This window comes from Natator depressus, chromosome 8, assembly GCF_965152275.1.
Source record: "Natator depressus isolate rNatDep1 chromosome 8, rNatDep2.hap1, whole genome shotgun sequence".
Lineage (NCBI taxonomy): Eukaryota > Metazoa > Chordata > Testudines > Cheloniidae > Natator > Natator depressus.
The window spans coordinates 53,366,941-53,383,182 of record NC_134241.1 but is presented as its reverse complement, the minus strand read 5'-3'; the positions used below and the strand labels follow the sequence as shown (position 1 = coordinate 53,383,182).

Genomic DNA, 16,242 nt, shown 5'->3' with positions numbered 1-16,242 from the left:
TTCTCACCTCCCTCCACTATGGTATTGAACAGGTAGGTGCATTATGGATGTGTTCTGCCTTCTTCTGAAGCATCTGGGATTGGTCACAGGCTGAGACATGACACTGAGCTAGGAGGGCCATTTTTTCCTCTAATGCAGTATCTCCATTTAAAAATATATCTTTTTATTAAAAGTGACCTTAGTGCTGGTGAAAGATACCAGAGATTGTCCTTATTTCTTTGAATTGTATTAGTGCCTAGAGGCTCCAGCCAGGATTGGGGCCCCATTGTGCTAGGTGCTGTACAAACAGAATAAATGGACAAACCCTGCCCTGCTGTACAGAGTTTACAGTCTAAATAGTCCTGGAGCCTGAAGTTCTCTATTTAACCAGTGAATAGTTACAGCATGAGCAGTAGCTGTGCAAGCTGCCCTGCCAATGAGCCTTAACTATGGCCACTAGTAAAGAAAAGAATGTTCTTTTCATGCTGTTTTGATCCTTGACTTCTCAGCTAGAACTACCAAGCAGGCTGCTGAGTGGTGCTGAAGGAGGGGATGACTTCTGAGATACGGCCATTTGTGTATTAAAAGAACTGGGGGGAGTACACCATTTCATAGGGCACCAAACCAGCATTAGATGGTAACAAAGGCCCCAGTACTACATGCAGACACTTAAGCCTGCCCAGGGTCCTGCTATAGTCAATGGGGTTTGGCCCAGGTGCTGATGGATTCAGCTTTAGCATCAGGGCCTACCTTTGTACACTTGCCACTCTGGGCTAGATTTGAATTCATTGCTGTGTTGCCAACTCCCGTGATTTCATTGTGGAGCTTGTGATTTTGAGGTTTTTTTCATAAAGCCCCCAACTTCTGGAGTCACGTTATTACCTACGAAACTCAGTTTTCATTGCAAAAACAGTAAGTTTCTAACGTGGCTGCAGAGAAAAGCCTGGAAACATGAACAGTGAAGTCTCTAACACAGGAAGACATACACAAAGAACCCAACACTTATTATCTTTAAACTCTTGTGATTTTTAGGCCAATCTCATGATGGGGCCTGACTTGTCATTTTTTGAACGCTTGGGATTGTCAATACTGGAATTGCTGTCCTAGAGATGAAAGGCTCCATGTACCAGCCATTACCAGTCCTTTCCAGTCTCATCCCTGCCATGGCAAAGCCTCTGTTCTGAAAATATTTTAAGATGCCCAAAGTAACAGCTTGGGAAGTGAGGGGATAGAGGCAGGAGATAAAGACAAACACTCCCCCAAAGATTACAAATGGGTAGGAAGAAAGAATAAAAATGTGCATGTTTTTCCCACCCCCTAAATGCTACATTGTCTTTCAAAGGCATTACATAAACATAACATGGGGAGCTATGCTGATATATACCCCTTCTAAGTGGGGCACTGCGGTTGTCCTCGTCTTCTCAGTTCTTGGACAGGCTTTCTCTCTAAAATTAAACACTGACTAGAATGAGGGTCAGTGGAGCACACAAGAGGGAATGAGGAATGAGTGATCTGTGCACCCACAAAAATAAACTGTAACTGAGGAGGGGAACGCAAGCATGTAAACAAGTGAAATGGAGCTGGCTAAGGAAACGTGTAATTCCCCCTGAGGTCTCACTAGAGGCACTGTCCTTACACCTGCCAGGCTAGGCCTTTCTCTCTATTCCTTGTAAACAATTCCTGAATAAGAGAAGAGTGCCTGGGAGGTGTAATGAATACTGAACAGAACAGAATGTGCAGAATACAGCATAGCACAGGGCTATTTGCACTGAAAATGTCTCTGTTCCAATGTGAAACAACAGGCGTTGAATAACAGAGAGAGTCTTGGAAACAGAAATGGGGGAAAATCTCTTCTGGAATTTCCCTAGGGGGAAGAAATCAACTGACAAATGCCAGGTAATGCATGAAAAGATTTTTAATACCCTGGAATCTTCCGATCACTCTAATCAAACACCAGGACTCTTGAACTGAAATCTAGAAAACAATGAGATTTAAAATAGATTGAAGTGTGTGTGTGTGGGGGGGAGAGGGTTATTTGCATCAATAAACTGAGCTCATTTGCAACTTACTACTTGTCTATTTCAGAGAAGCTTTAGCCATCCAAGCTAGTATTTTTCTGATGCACCTTCACTGCAGAGCTGAGAAAAACAGACTTGAATATAACCCAGGTCCAATGTACCTTTAATTACAAAATTTGCTGGGTTGATCTTTCTGCTGCAGTCTCCAGAGTCCAGTTATGCAGCAGGAATGCTGGCTCAGGCGTGGACTGACCTGGTCTCTACACAACAACTGATACTTAGTCTGTTTTTTCAAATGACCAAATCTGACCTGGCCTCTAGTTCAGTATAACGTGCCAGTTTATCTGTCGACGGTTTGGGTCAGGAATAAAAGAGGTCATTCAGCATCAACTTCTGAGAAGTGGATGTGAAGAGCAAAAATGCAGGAGTGAAATCGATCCGTCAGAAAGGAGGAGGAAACAAAAACCAAAGGAGAATTGAGGCAATGCAAGTCATAGCCTCACTACCTCTCTGATATGTCTGGTAGCAGGTATTAATTAGTACCTGCTTAACCCATAATAGAAGGGGGGTGGGATCTTTCTTCTATAATGACTGCACTGCGTAAGAGCTTTGATTGGCTGCAGCGGGCTATTGTAGTGCTATAGCTAAGCAGTACAGGCTAGTGCTGAAAGGCCTGGGTTCAAATCCTGTTATCAAGCCAGCTGGTTACAGGTATGCTGGATTTAATGCATCCCTTTGCTTTTGTATCTACATTTAAACCTGGGCTTTCTAGGCTGCAGGAAATTGCATGTTGGGGGACAGGAGAGGAGGTCAGGTCTGGGGGCATGTCCCTTGACTCTTCCTCCAAAATGCTAAAGAAACATGATGTGTACCTATTTCTTACTCAGCTGATGGGGAGAGTATATAGACATCAGCCTTGGGACTAACCCTGGGGAAGTAACATGCTTGTATTGCCCTCCGTGTGAGCTGATGTGCAAAATAATTGGCTCCCTGTGTAAATGCTGCCGCCCCTTTTCCAAGGAGGAATTTGGCCTGTTAAGGGGGACACACTACCAGTGAATTGATGCAGCTCCATAAACTTCAGTGATACTATCTCACTTCATACCCACTAAGGATCTGGTCCCCTCTGACTACAAGCACTAGGGATGTGCAGTGCCATCTTACCTGCCACCACCTTGCTGAGAGTGCCCCTGGATGCCCAGAGAGCGGGGAGCAGTGGCAATCAGATTTCCTCTTTGAAATAGGTAGGAGCTGAGAGAAGTGAGAGCAGTGTTTGTGCTGAAAAGCTCATTTCCGGGGACGGGTGGAGGCGAGAATCTTGGTGAAGTTCAGGTCTCTGAGCCTTTGTACTTGCAGGGTTTGGATTTCTAAGGGGCTGAGAAATTCATTCTCCTCTCCCCCCACATTCTGAGATTATTCTAAAGCAATCCAGGGAGCAGCCCCAGTGCCTCTTGTGATGGGGGAGGATAGGCAAATTGAATGCAAATGGTGCACTGCAGTGGCCTCTGAATCCTGATTCTTATGAATGTGCTGGAAAGTGAGGAGGGCAGAGCAGAAGTGGGAGAAGAGACCATTCGCAGGCTGGAAAAATACTGGCCAGCCCTTCTAGCAGGCCATACCGACCACTGTGTGCTTCCCTGCCATCCCGAGTCCTAGGATGTCATCCTCCCTGAATTCCTGGTCGCTGCTGACTCCATTTCCCCTCCTCCCTGCCTAGCCAGGATATGAAATTAAATTAAATGTGCTCAAAGCTCCGTTGTTTTTGTATAGCCGGGGGGAAAGCTGGGTACTCAGCTGGCACCCCCCGCCCCTGCCAACTATGGGTGCCCTAGTTCGGCAGCTTTCCCCTCTCTGCCCTGTTTAGCGAGCAGGGCTTGTTTTTGTGCATGCAGTTATATAAAGAAAGGGCAGCTGTTAACGTAAACGCTTTGGAAAGAAGGGAGAGTTGATCCTGTCCCCACTTTCCAAGAACCGTCAGAGGGAAAAAATAACCCCCTCCCCCTGCTTTCTAAACCCGGCGTGGCCTTTCCCTCCCCAGGGGCACCAAGTGACTGGGGAGAGTTCTTGCTTGCCAGAAAAGAGCGGCACAGGGTGTGTAAACAGACAACCGGAGATTTGCAATGCTGGGAATCCAGTGGGAGAAGCGGCGGGGGGGGGCGGGGAACTTCACCCTAAACAGAGTTTTATTGTTACCACAATTACAATGCAAATCCCGAGCCGCACCTTCCTTGGGCGGCAGCGCCAGCAGAGGCCCAGGGCCGCTGACTCTGGGGTGCCTCCTTCGTTTTGAGACGGGGCACAGGGAGGCCCAGCCCACACCGCTCCCGGGATCGCCCCGCGGGGCTCCAGCAGGCGCCGCCGGGGGAGCAGGCTCCGGCAGAGGGGCCAAGGCTTGCACAAAGGAGCCAGTGTGCGGCTGCAGGAGCAGGCGGCTCATTCTCCGCCCGCTGCTGCCCTGAGCTTGTTTTCCTCTCCCCGCTGGAGAAGGCGGAGCCCCCGGCCCAGCAGGAGCTCGCTCTTGTTTTCCTCTCCGCCGGCCCGGCCCGGCCCGGCCCGCCTCGCCTCTCTCCCTCCCGCCCCCTTCGCCCTGTCTTCGCCGGCCCAATGGCTGGGATCCAGGGGCCGCCCATCAGCTGATCGTGTCGTGCTCACGTCTGGAGGAAGCCAATCGGACAGCCCGGGGGCCGGCACGGGCAGCCGATAAATGGGCCGGCAGGGAGCCGGCGCCGCCAGAGCCGAGCATGGGAGCGCCTCGGGGGAAGTGAGCGCTCGCCCATCCGTCCACCCAGCCGGCCTCTCCTCCGCATCGCCGCCCCCTGCTCGGTCGGCAAGGTAACCCGGGCGGGGGGTGGATCTCGGCCCGCGCTCTCCCATGGGTTGGGTCTGCGGGGGAGGTGGACTGGGAATGCGCTGTCGCCCCGCGCCTGGGGGGTGCTCCGGGCTGCTTTGGCGCTGTTCGCAGGCAGTGGGGTGGGCTAGGAGGACGCTTTGCTTAATGTGGGGGTTTGCTGCTTTCCCTTAGAGGATGGCCCCGCTCCTCTTAAACCCGGGCACCCTGCGTCTGGCAGGCTGCTCCTACAGCGGCAGAGACATCCCGCAGGGCTGGGTCCCCCACGGGGCTCGGGTCTGCAATGCTGTATTAAAAGGATGGATCTTGTGTTTCATTTTCTGAAATGCCTCTCAAGTGTCTGTCCCTATTTCATTGTCTTGCTTCCAGTCAGTCTCCGATTCCTCGAGCAGGGAGATTCCTGCCCTGACGACAAAGGGACGGCTGGGTGTGTGGTACCTGTATTCCTGCTGGTGTCTGGGGCAGGTACACCGGCATAGCTCCCCTTTCCAGGCTGCTGTGTTTAGCTGCTTTATGCCCCAGAAGCAGCCACTCCAGGGGGCAGCTCCGATTTAGCTCTGGGAAGGGGAAACTAGGTCGTTCTAGATCTTCTAAGAGGCTTCTCTTTGCTCCGAGCTTCCTGGGGCAGAAGATCTCCTCGCAGTTGCTCTGCACAAGGCTCCTTAGCAGTTTCCTTAAAAAAACTGGGAGTGCAGGCTCCGAAAGAAGGAGAACTGGAGAGGAGGGATTTGCGTGAAGAGAGGAAAAAGCCATAGACCAAATTTCTTGCTGACCATAAAGAGAAGCCGTGGGGGGCAGCAGTGGGTCCTTCAGTTGGAAGCTTTTACAGGGCCAAACCTGGACTGCCACGGTACAGGCGTGCAATCAAATGGCCAGTAAATGAAGTGACAGCGAGCGGGGGGGGGTGGGGAGGGAGAATCCAGAGAGGTTTGTATCTTGGGGCGGTGGTTTGCCTTCTGGCCAGCTGTAGGGGAGAGGCAGGCTGGTTCTGAGACCCTAGCTGTTTCCAGGCTGGAGTCAAAGCAGTGCTGCTTTTATTGCCAAGAAATAAATAAAGGCAGGGAAGGGGCTGAACAAAATCTTGTCTGTGCCAGTCAGAGGGGTGGCTGCTTCTGAGAGTACCAGAGAGGGCTCGACTTGGTGGCCTGCTGGGAAGGCTGGAATAGCGTTGGCGAGGGCCAGCAGGGCTCCATGACCCCCAGCACAGCTGCTGGTGTGACAGAGGCAAATCTGCATTCCTCATATGGGACAAGGGAGTACAGTGTCTTCAGCCAAAGCTTCTTAGAGTCAGGGGCTTTCCCCAAATATGCAGAGCCAGGGGGCTGTAAAAGATCCCCAGTGACCTCAGCTTGCATCCTCTGAATCTGCTACAGCTCTCCCTGCCTCCAGATGCTCCATGGCTGAGGGGCCTCTTGAGTCTCTGCTGTTCAAAGGTTACTTACTTTGCCTTGGGCTGTAGTTAGGGGGCCCCTCATCTTCCTTAGATAACAGTATTGTATATCTTCAGATCACATGGTCTGGAAATGGGCTGTCTCTGGCAAATGGTCCTTACTGGAATGGGAAGGACCTCAGAAGGCCCTGTCTAAGCTAAAGTGGGCAAAACCTCTGTGCAGTGATGGAAAATGTATGTTCTGAAATTGCATTTTGTGAGTGCAGAGTTCACGGTGGAGTGAAGGAGCCCTTCTGAGGGGCTGCTGATCTTTTCATGCTCATAGAGCTAGAGAGGGAAAAGAACAAGTCCATCAGCTGCCAGGGCAGGACGCAACCCCTCAGTAGATGAGTTCTTGGATATCCTGAGATCACAGGAAATCTTTGAAGCCAAATGATTATTGTAGCTAGTCCCAAACCATGTTGTTGAACTGCTGTATTGATCCACTGTCTGTTTCCTGTAGTGTAATCTACTGTATTCGGATTCACAACTGGTGTAATCAGCTATGACGCTGTCTGGGATATTCTAGCATAAGTGTCTAGGGGACACTCAGTACACACATCTCTCTCCTGTTGCTGAGCTGTGAAGATCTCCCAGGTGGTCATTTTCTTGTACAAGGGTGTGAGAACCCACTTGGAGCACAGAAATATTCATGGTTGGCTTTTCCCTCCCCTTCTGGCAGGACCCCAGTAACGCACCCTGCAGCCATGGCCACCTCCGCAAGTTCCCACCTGAGCAAAGCTATAAAGCAGATGTACATGAAGCTGCCTCAAGGTGAAAAGGTGCAAGCTATGTACATCTGGATTGATGGGACTGGGGAGCACCTGCGCTGTAAAACCCGGACACTGGACCAAGAGCCCAAGAGCATTGAAGGTAAGAGGGCAGGTGTGTGATTGACACAAAGCGAATGCTGGGACTACAAGCAGTTGCACCCAGTGGGTTTGCAGCAATATTGGGCTTGGCTTGGGGTCGAGCATCTGACCACAGAGCTGCAAAAAACTGCTGTGCAGTTGGAAGGCAAAGCTCCTTTTTGAGTTAGGGTGCCTCTCCCACGTGGGGGAAATCTGGACCAGAGACAGTCAGTGCATTCCACCCCTCGAGTTCTTTGTATCGAGTGCATAGCTCCCATCTCACTCCAGCGTGTGTTTGGGAAAGGGGACAGGCTGAGCAAGATGCACTTCATAATCTCCTGATGCGGAAGGCGATCCGGGAGACCACTCCTTTCCTTGTGGGGCAGAGGTGTAAGTAGAGCTGGGAATCGGTGACGTGTCCCCATCTGCTAAAAAGGGGTGTCTGTCTGCAGGGTATTACCAGCCTGCTGGCTCTTTACCTGTAAATCTCTTCTGGCCCTGGGGAGATAATCTATCCAGTGTAATTAAGAGCTTGTGTGTCTCAGAACAAACAGCCCCAACTGACATAATAGCATTTGGATTTCTTCACTTGTTGCCATGGCACTGGCCAGGACAGTTATAAAACCAAAGCACTGCGCATGAGCAATCAGAACCATCTCCCCGCCCACCGAGGAAGTGGCTGGCACAGCTTGTTTGGCACCCACAGCACATGGAAGAGGATAACAATGGGGGCAGAGTTGAAGCAGCTGTGAAGGAATTAAATGTGGTCACCCTGCAAAAGCAGTATTCAATGGTGGGGCCTAAGCCATGCTCAACTGGAGGGGCATAGGTAGTGTGAAAGGGATGTTCTCTCCCCACAAACACTGGACTATCCAATTGATGTTCCCCCTTCAGGCAGCTCTAGGCCTTGTGCATTCTCCCAAGGTTCCCTTCACCAGCTCTGTGCAGTTGCATCAATGTGGAGGAGCATGTTTCAGGGCCGTTCAGGACTCTGGAGACAACTAAGGACACCGGATTCCCTCTTTCTCATTCCTTTTGACTTATAGCATCTCCCTGACTTCCTTTGTTTTGGCTAGGGAAACCCATCTGGGTCTTCATCTTACCATAGCGTGTTGGGTACAAGATAGGAAGTGTTCGTCAAGGACGTCTGCAGTGCAGTTAGCTGAATTGGACTTTGCTGATGTCCCAGCTTTTTGTTTTTCCACAGGGTAGCAAAGAGCAACTTCCTCACCCATCTTTCAGTGGGAGCAAAATCAGCAAAAAGTACAGTGTGTGTGCGCCAGTGTCCTTTAACGAGCAATCTTTTTTGCACAATGGTTGTGCTGAATCTGCTGGTGAACTCCTCTCGGTTTTGGAAAGCTGCTAACATAAAGGGGTGAATTTTTTTTTTCTCCTGCTCTAGATCTGCCCGAGTGGAACTTTGACGGCTCGAGCACCTTCCAGTCTGAGGGTTCAAACAGTGACATGTACCTTCTCCCTGCTGCCATGTTCCGGGACCCTTTCCGCAAGGACCCCAACAAGCTGGTTCTTTGTGAGGTCTTAAAATACAACCGCAAGTCAGCAGGTATGGTGCAGTGCCTCCCCCAAGAGTGGCTGCAATAGTTCTGGGAGGGGTGAGAAGCTCTGCTGCCTCTTGGAGTAGAGGAGAGTGGAGGGCTAACTGTAAAAAAAAAAAAAAGTAGTTAATGGAAGACTTTACCAAGCACCATTAAGGCATTAACACTGTACAAGACATACAAATAATCCTGCTATGAAGAGCTTAGATATAAAGAAAACAAGATGCAGTAGGCAACACCAAGGGAGAAACTAGCTTAGATGTTTATCTGTTCTGGTCTAGCCCCTCTTGTCACTGGCAACACGTAGATGGGAGTATGACATGGGTCAGTGCTTGGAAATACTGAAGGACTCTTCAAGAGGAACTCCAATGCTGGGAGAGATCTGGGGACTGGGAAATCATTTCATGGGGCAGCATGGAAGGGAGTGGGGAAAGAAGTGAATTGAGTGGTATCACTGATTGGAGGGGATAATGTGAACCTGAGGGAACAAAAACCTCTGACGTGTGAGATGCAGGCCTGGTCATGGATGAGTAGCTTCTGGGCACATGATTGCCAGCATATAGTTCAGGAGACTAAGAACATTTTGGAACCGTACAAGGAAGTCCATAAGATGGCACCAACAACCAATAGGAGCACCCACTATTTAAGGCCAGCGGTCCTACCTACCACTTAGATCTTACATTGGCTAATGATGGTGGGGACAGAGCAGTCTCTTTGGGTCTGAATTTCTGGGCTTCCCTAGACGTATGGGTGGGGAAATGATTTCCCCCAGACAGCCTGTATGGTAGCAGCTTTGTCCGGAATACATTGGCAAGTCATAGTTTCCATAGTGGGATAAGAATCTGGGCTGTTCCACCAGAGCAGCTCACCGGACTTTTTTTTTTTTTTTTTTAAACCAGTGGGATGCCCAGTGGCGAGAACATTGGTGAGCTAATAAGCTTTGTGCTTCTCTCTCATTCTAGAGACAAACCTAAGGCACACCTGTAAACGGATTATGGATATGGTGTCTAACCAGATCCCCTGGTTTGGGATGGAGCAGGAATACACTCTTCTTGGGACAGATGGACATCCATTTGGCTGGCCTTCCAATGGCTTCCCTGGGCCCCAGGGTAAGCTTTCAAGAGCTAATGTCTGAACTAGGAATGAGAGCTCTCATGCATACTTAACCCCAAATCATAATGTTATAGATCATTAATGAATGGGATTAAGTGGAAATGTTTAAAGTGAGACGAAAGATTCAAGGAGTTGCTAAAACTGGATCACCAAAAGCTATGCTGACAATGACCAAAACTAAACAACAAAAGTAATTTTTTTTAGAGACTGTATGGTAATCCTATGACATATAGACCAGATTCATATCCAGTGTTAATTCCATTAGACTGCAATTCATTCATTTTCAGAAGCAGGAGCCCAAAACCCACTGACTCTGAATGGAGTCACACTCTGAAGGTATTTTGTTCTTCCGCTACCCCAAACAAAAGCGGTATAGAGACTTTCTTGCGACCTGTGCCTTCTGACAATCCCTTTCCTAACTACTCTGTGCTCTTCAAATAGTCTTCAGTGAACTCAATCACAAGCTATGTTCACCTTTCTTGTGCTCTCTGCCACTATAGGTCCATATTACTGCGGCGTAGGAGCAGACAAAGCCTATGGCAGAGACATTGTGGAAGCGCATTATCGTGCGTGTCTCTATGCTGGTGTTAAAATTGGAGGAACAAATGCAGAAGTGATGCCCGCACAGGTAACTCTTTTGGTTTTACCAGCCATTGCAGTCAGCTGGCACCAGCCAACAATGCAATGCAGAAGCTCATGATGCTAAACCCTGCTGCTACAGTCAGTATGTACCCTGGGGCTTTGCAAATGTTGAGTGTGCAGGAGGATGCAGAGGGGATGAATGGCACCTTGCAGCAAATGGTTCCTCACCAAACTGAGCCAATGGTTTCTGTGGCTTTTTTTCCTCTGCTCTCTAGTGGGAATTCCAGGTGGGCCCATGTGAAGGGATTGAGATGGGGGATCACCTCTGGATTGCACGCTTCATCCTACATCGGGTGTGTGAAGACTTTGGGGTAATCGTGTCCTTCGATCCCAAACCCATCTCTGGGAATTGGAATGGAGCTGGTTGCCACACCAACTTCAGCACCAAGTCCATGAGGGAGGAAGGAGGCCTCAAGTAAGTTTCTCTGCAGCTGGGCTAGTTGCATTTAGGGGGGAGGGATAGCTCAGTGGTTTGAGCATTGACCTGTTAAACCCAGGGTTGTGAGTTCAATCCTCGAGGGGGCCATTTAGGGATTGGGGGCAAAAATTGGGGATTGGTCCTGCTTTGAGCAAGAGGGTTGGACTAGATGACCTCCTGAGGTCCCTTCCAACCCTGATATTCTATGCTCCGTCTGGCAAGTTCATCGAGGGAAAGTGGGCTTTACCAACAGCAGCAAGATTTGTACAGAGCTGAGACTGCACTTTAGGCACTAGTTGGCTTCCAGAGGAATAGCAACATGTCTTGCTCCATGCAAGAGATTTTTGGCTTGAATACCCCAGAGATTATAGATTTTTACAGGTACTGAACTCCCTTCCCACTGTAGCTGTTGCACACAGGTTGTCTGCACTGAAGATTTGAGGAAATTCCCCCCAGTAGTGGTCTAACACTGGTACAGTTCCACCATTGCTAGTGTTGGTGGAAGTGCTAATAAACAAGGGGCAGCCATTCTTACCACTGTCTAGCACTGGATTACTCACCTCTGTAAAAAGGCCTGTATTCAGTCTATAGTAGGCATTTCTGGTGCTAGACCAAAGGAGGGAGAATTTCTGCCTCACTGTAAACAAGGCCGAATATTGAAAGTAGATTCTGATTGGACTATTCTTAGACCACTGGCTTACAGATTCCACTGTACTTGAGAGTCTGGGACTTTCAGGGACCAGATTGTACTCTTCAAGTACAATGGAATTCTGTTAAGGATCAATTTGGGCATTTCTCTGCCCACTCCTCTCCCGTAACTTCAATTGGTGCATTCAGATTATCACTACACCTGCAGAATTCATAAGCTCCTGAAATAATAAAACGTGTCAAAGCATAACCTGTCTTCCCAAGAATAAAGGAAGCTGTACCAGGCATATTTAATGGAAATGCAACTCAGCCAAATTATTGGTTCTAACTGGCACCCCACAAGCTGTAATGTTCTTTGACTTCAGTCGGTGAGAGTCTTGCCTGCCTTTGGGATCTCCTCTCAACCCCCCCCCCCCCCCCAAAAAAAAAAAAATTCTGAGAGCCTCACTGGCCAGAATAGGCAAGGAGGGAGGAAAAACCCAACTCCACATGCAGGGGAACTGGCTGTAGGGAAGTAAGATTTGAACCAAGTGATACTTTAGGAACCTGAATCCACTGTAGCTCACTAGCAATGAGAGGAAGGGGCCCATGGCTGGTACTAGTGTGAATGGGAATGCTTGCAGATAAGGGACTGAAACATGGGTTTGTGTTTTTTGTGGTTTTTTTTTTTTTGGGTGGGTCGTGGGAGAAGGCAGGAACTCTCCCACTTGGCTAACGTTATCCATGGCCAAGCAAAGAGCAGCACAGGCCATGTTCTTGCCAAAGGCTCACAACCTCCCACCTGTCTCCAGGCATATAGAAGAGGCCATTGAGAAGCTCAGCAAGCGGCACCAGTACCACATCCGTGCTTACGACCCAAAAGGGGGGCTGGACAACGCCAGGCGCCTGACTGGCTTCCATGAGACATCCAGCATCCACGAATTCTCTGCTGGCGTGGCCAACCGTGGGGCCAGTATCCGTATCCCCAGAAACGTGGGCCAAGAGAAGAGAGGCTACTTCGAGGACCGCCGGCCCTCTGCCAACTGCGACCCTTATGCTGTGACAGAGGCACTAATCCGTACGTGTCTTCTCAGCGAAACCGGGGATGAGCCCTTTGAGTACAAGAACTAAGTGAACTGCCCCCTGACAGACACCACCTACCCCCCCAAACGTCCCTTCTAGATGTAATTCTGAGGGCACAAGTTACCACTTTCTTTGTGTCCCAGTAACGCATGTTGTGTTGGGGGGAGGGAGCATTTAGTTCTTGTCGACGTCTCTTTATTGTTGATGCTTGAGAGGAGGAGTGTGCTTTAGAGAAGAATTTTAACCACTGTTTTGTCTAATTCATCTGTATGTCTGACAGGACCCAGTGGCTTCCATGGACACAGGGTGATAGGCTGAAGGAAGGTGGATGGACAAGAGGCTGTAATGGGTTTTGCCCAAGAGTAACTCCCATGATAACATACATAACTAAGCTCTCCATAGACCAATTGTCCTCGGATTAGGGTTATTGGGGGGAGAAAGGAGTAAAGCAGCTATGATAGATTCTCACCCCTTTGCACACTTACATGTGGTGGGAAATTTCCTTTCTCTGGCTTTGATAAGACTTTTGGGCGTCTTCTTGCATCCTACTGTCACAGCTAAATGTGGGAGCTGGTAACAAAATTCCTCCCTGCTCTGTCATTGGAAGCCACTCTATCTCCTGTGTATAACAGAGTGAAGTAGTATTTTTTTATATTTAAATGTAAAAACAAACTATATATATAAATTTTTTTTAAAAAAAAATGACGTTCCAATAACTCAGCCAGCTAGAGCAGGCAGGGTTCCTGAAGGTACTGTTGGAGGTGGAACTCCAGCATGGGCTAGAGCAGAGGGTAGAATGGGGGGCGGGGTGTCCAGGACGGGGGAGTTGACTTTTTTTTTTTTAAATACTTTGAAGTGTGGCTTTGCCATTCCTGGCAGGACATCGTTTCAGCACTTGGAAGCTAGCGGTAACTGAAACACAAGGAGGATGTTCTAAATTATGAGTTGGCTGGTCAACTTAATTGTGTTAGCAATGGGGTCATGGGTGTTTTATTTTCCAGTGGGATTAGCATATCACTAAAGCAGAGCTTTTGATAAAAAGAAACAAGTTTTAGATTTTAATAATGTTTTAGGGTTTCTAAAGTTGTACAGTTTACGGAGACCATTAGTGTTAACTGTTGGTATGTCCTGGCACACAAACTGCCTGCCACCTAGCCAGGACTACTCTAATGAGGGGGCTCTGTTCCCTCGCTGCCCCCAGGCTGCCCCTAAGTTCTCTCAGGGGAATGCCTAGTGGGTTCAAATGTTCCGGGATTTTGGATGGTGCCAATATATGCCGTTGCATTTGGACTTATGAATAGTTTCTTTTATAATAACAAAAAACCTTAATTCTGACTTCTTCTCTGTGGTTTTATTCCTCTGAAATGTCACGTCATGGGCTTTTAACTATCGGGAGGGATTTCAGCCTGGATTTCTTCTCTCTCCTGGGATGAGATGGGGAATCCTGGACACATGCTTTTTCTCTGGGCAAAACGCCATAGCTGGCCTGGAGGAACTCCTGGGATTAGGATTGCCAATTTTGGTCAGATGTGTGTTTCATTACATGACATAATCTTTAATTAAAAATTAACTTTAATTCCTGGAGACTCCAGGACAATCCAAGTAGGGGTGCTATCCCACCCCAGATGAGCTGGGGAACTCAAATATGGGATTTTCATTTTAAAAAGCCCCCCAAAATCTGAAGCCATTCAATTATGTAAGAACACATTTTTACAAAGCTGTTTGGCCAAATTCAGCTCATTATGTCTGCATCTGTGTACCTGAAATGGGGCTGTGACCTGTTATTGTTCACATTAGTTTTCCTCTAATTGTCTGCCCCTGAAAGAATCCAACAAATCAAACCCCCTTCTCCTCAAAGAGGTTAATGCAGGAACCTGGGGCTAGTAGCAATGCCTTGCCTCAAAGTTTTCCAAACAGAAGGCCAATTGGTGCTGACTACCTGCAAATCCTGCCTGTTTCACTTGGGATCAGGGTCACTGTGATAGAATTGGGAAATGTGCGATGAATTCTTTAACAGCCAGACTCCTAGGGTGGGATTTTCAAAAATGCTCCATGTTAGTCTTCCTCCGTTTCCATCTTGGGCATTTTACTGTTGACTTCAGTGGAAGCCACAGGCAAGCACTTTTGTGCATCTCACATGTAATCTTTCTAGACAAATATTTATCATTCTTAACTTCCCATGCTACTTGAGATGGGCCTCACTTCCTAAAACCATAGAGTCCATGTACTGAAAGTGACTCTAGCTTCCCCCTCCTGGAAGACTCCATGCAGCATCCCCTTTCCTAGTTGTGCCAGGTAGCCTCTGGTAGGAGATGCCCTCACAGAATTCACATAATGTTACTGGAGAAACCCTGGTGCTCCATGCATGGGGCAAGTCTGTACCCAGGTTTCTGTGGTAGTCTTGATGCCACCCGGTTCCTAAAAGTGACGTCTGGTAATATAAGAGCCGGCTATCCGGGTCTGACTACCCAGGTCCCTCAATAGATGAGAGTGGATGGGAAAATAAGTGTTTGCCCTATACAGCCGGGATGGCAGTAAGGACTTTCATAACCCCAGCCATCAAAAAACCCCCAACCCTATTCCTAGAAGGCATGCATGCATGATTCAGATGGGCTGTCGCTCTAGCCTCTGAGGCATACTAGGCCTGATCATGCTGGCAACGCTGGGAAGGGGGAAGCTTGGCCACTACAAGCCCCAAGGAACCTTGGTTGGCTGAGGAGAGAAGAGTACAGCTCACATAAGGTTTTTTCTGGTGTGCTGGAGGTTTGTGAGGCCCTCCTCTGTGGACATGGAACTTTGTGCAAGGCTGGGCTTCTCACAGGTGCAGAGGGGAGTTATGTGCCCCAAACCAAGCAAATCTCAAGGGGATTTGGGAATCCAACACTGACCCAGCTCCTGTGGGAATCCCAGCCTGAATGCTCTGATAAAGGTGAAAAATGTAACTCCTCGGAGCGGAGGGGATTTCTGCTTAAACACCAACTCGCCTGCTTTCCTAAAACAACCCAGCGGCTTCCCACAAACAAAACCACCCTTCATGGCAGCGGCCTTGCTGTGGGTGCACAACTTAAAGATTAAAGTCTAGGTGGCACTCCTTGGAGGGGAAGTGTGGGCTGGCAGCTAGGCTAAGGGAATGGGAGCCAGAAATGTGAGTTCTAGTCCCAGCTGTGCAATACGCTTGCTGTATGACCTTGGACAAGGTAGTTTAATATCTCTCCCTCCTTTTCTGTGTGGGTAACATGGGGAGGCTGCTTACTTAATGAGTGGCCTGTGGCTTAAATCATAAACCAGATCTGTCCTCTGTTAACTATGCTACAGAAGTTCATGTTGTTATTAAAGGCCAGTCTGAATCCTCTCCTGCATATGATGCTTTGTCTATCCATAGATCACAGTGCTTTGGGATAGTGTGATATGCTATGGATCACTCCCCTCCCCTGTTTTTAACATGCAGCTACTTCTGGGGGGGAACATGCCAGCAACACAAGTGAAGAATGAATTGTGCAGAGGGGCTTTAAGGTGGCAGAAAGTGATTAACACTCTTGACCAAATTCAAATTTGAGGTAATGTTCCTGCTCTCGTCAGACATGTCACAGGTGTCCTATGACCAACCATGCGTGGTGATGATCTCAGCCTTACCCCTGTGACCGGGAGCACCACCACTGTTCTTTATGTGCTTCCTCC

The 16,242-nt window shown here is 48.7% G+C and overlaps 1 protein-coding gene across 1 annotated transcript; it reads left to right on the top strand.

The window, feature by feature from the left end:
• Positions 1-4,670: 4,670 nt before the first annotated feature.
• GLUL (glutamate-ammonia ligase) lies at positions 4,671-12,824 on the top strand. The gene is made up of 7 exons (XM_074961081.1): positions 4,671-4,829; positions 6,957-7,147; positions 8,528-8,689; positions 9,644-9,790; positions 10,295-10,422; positions 10,652-10,851; positions 12,294-12,824. The coding sequence occupies exons 1-7, from the start codon at positions 4,702-4,704 to the stop codon at positions 12,610-12,612; spliced, it is 1,275 nt and encodes a 424-aa protein (XP_074817182.1). The 5' UTR covers positions 4,671-4,701; the 3' UTR covers positions 12,613-12,824.
• Positions 12,825-16,242: the final 3,418 nt, after the last annotated feature.

Excerpts from the sequence above, each read along its gene's own strand:
- GLUL (XM_074961081.1), top strand. The coding sequence starts at position 4,702 with ATGGGCCGGCAGGGAGCCGGCGCCGCCAGAGCCGAGCATGGGAGCGCC. Across the intron at positions 9,791-10,294 it reads TGGCTTCCCTGGGCCCCAGG|GTCCATATTACTGCGGCGTA; the intron begins GTAAGCTTTCAA and ends CTGCCACTATAG. Across the intron at positions 10,852-12,293 it reads AGGGAGGAAGGAGGCCTCAA|GCATATAGAAGAGGCCATTG; the intron begins GTAAGTTTCTCT and ends ACCTGTCTCCAG.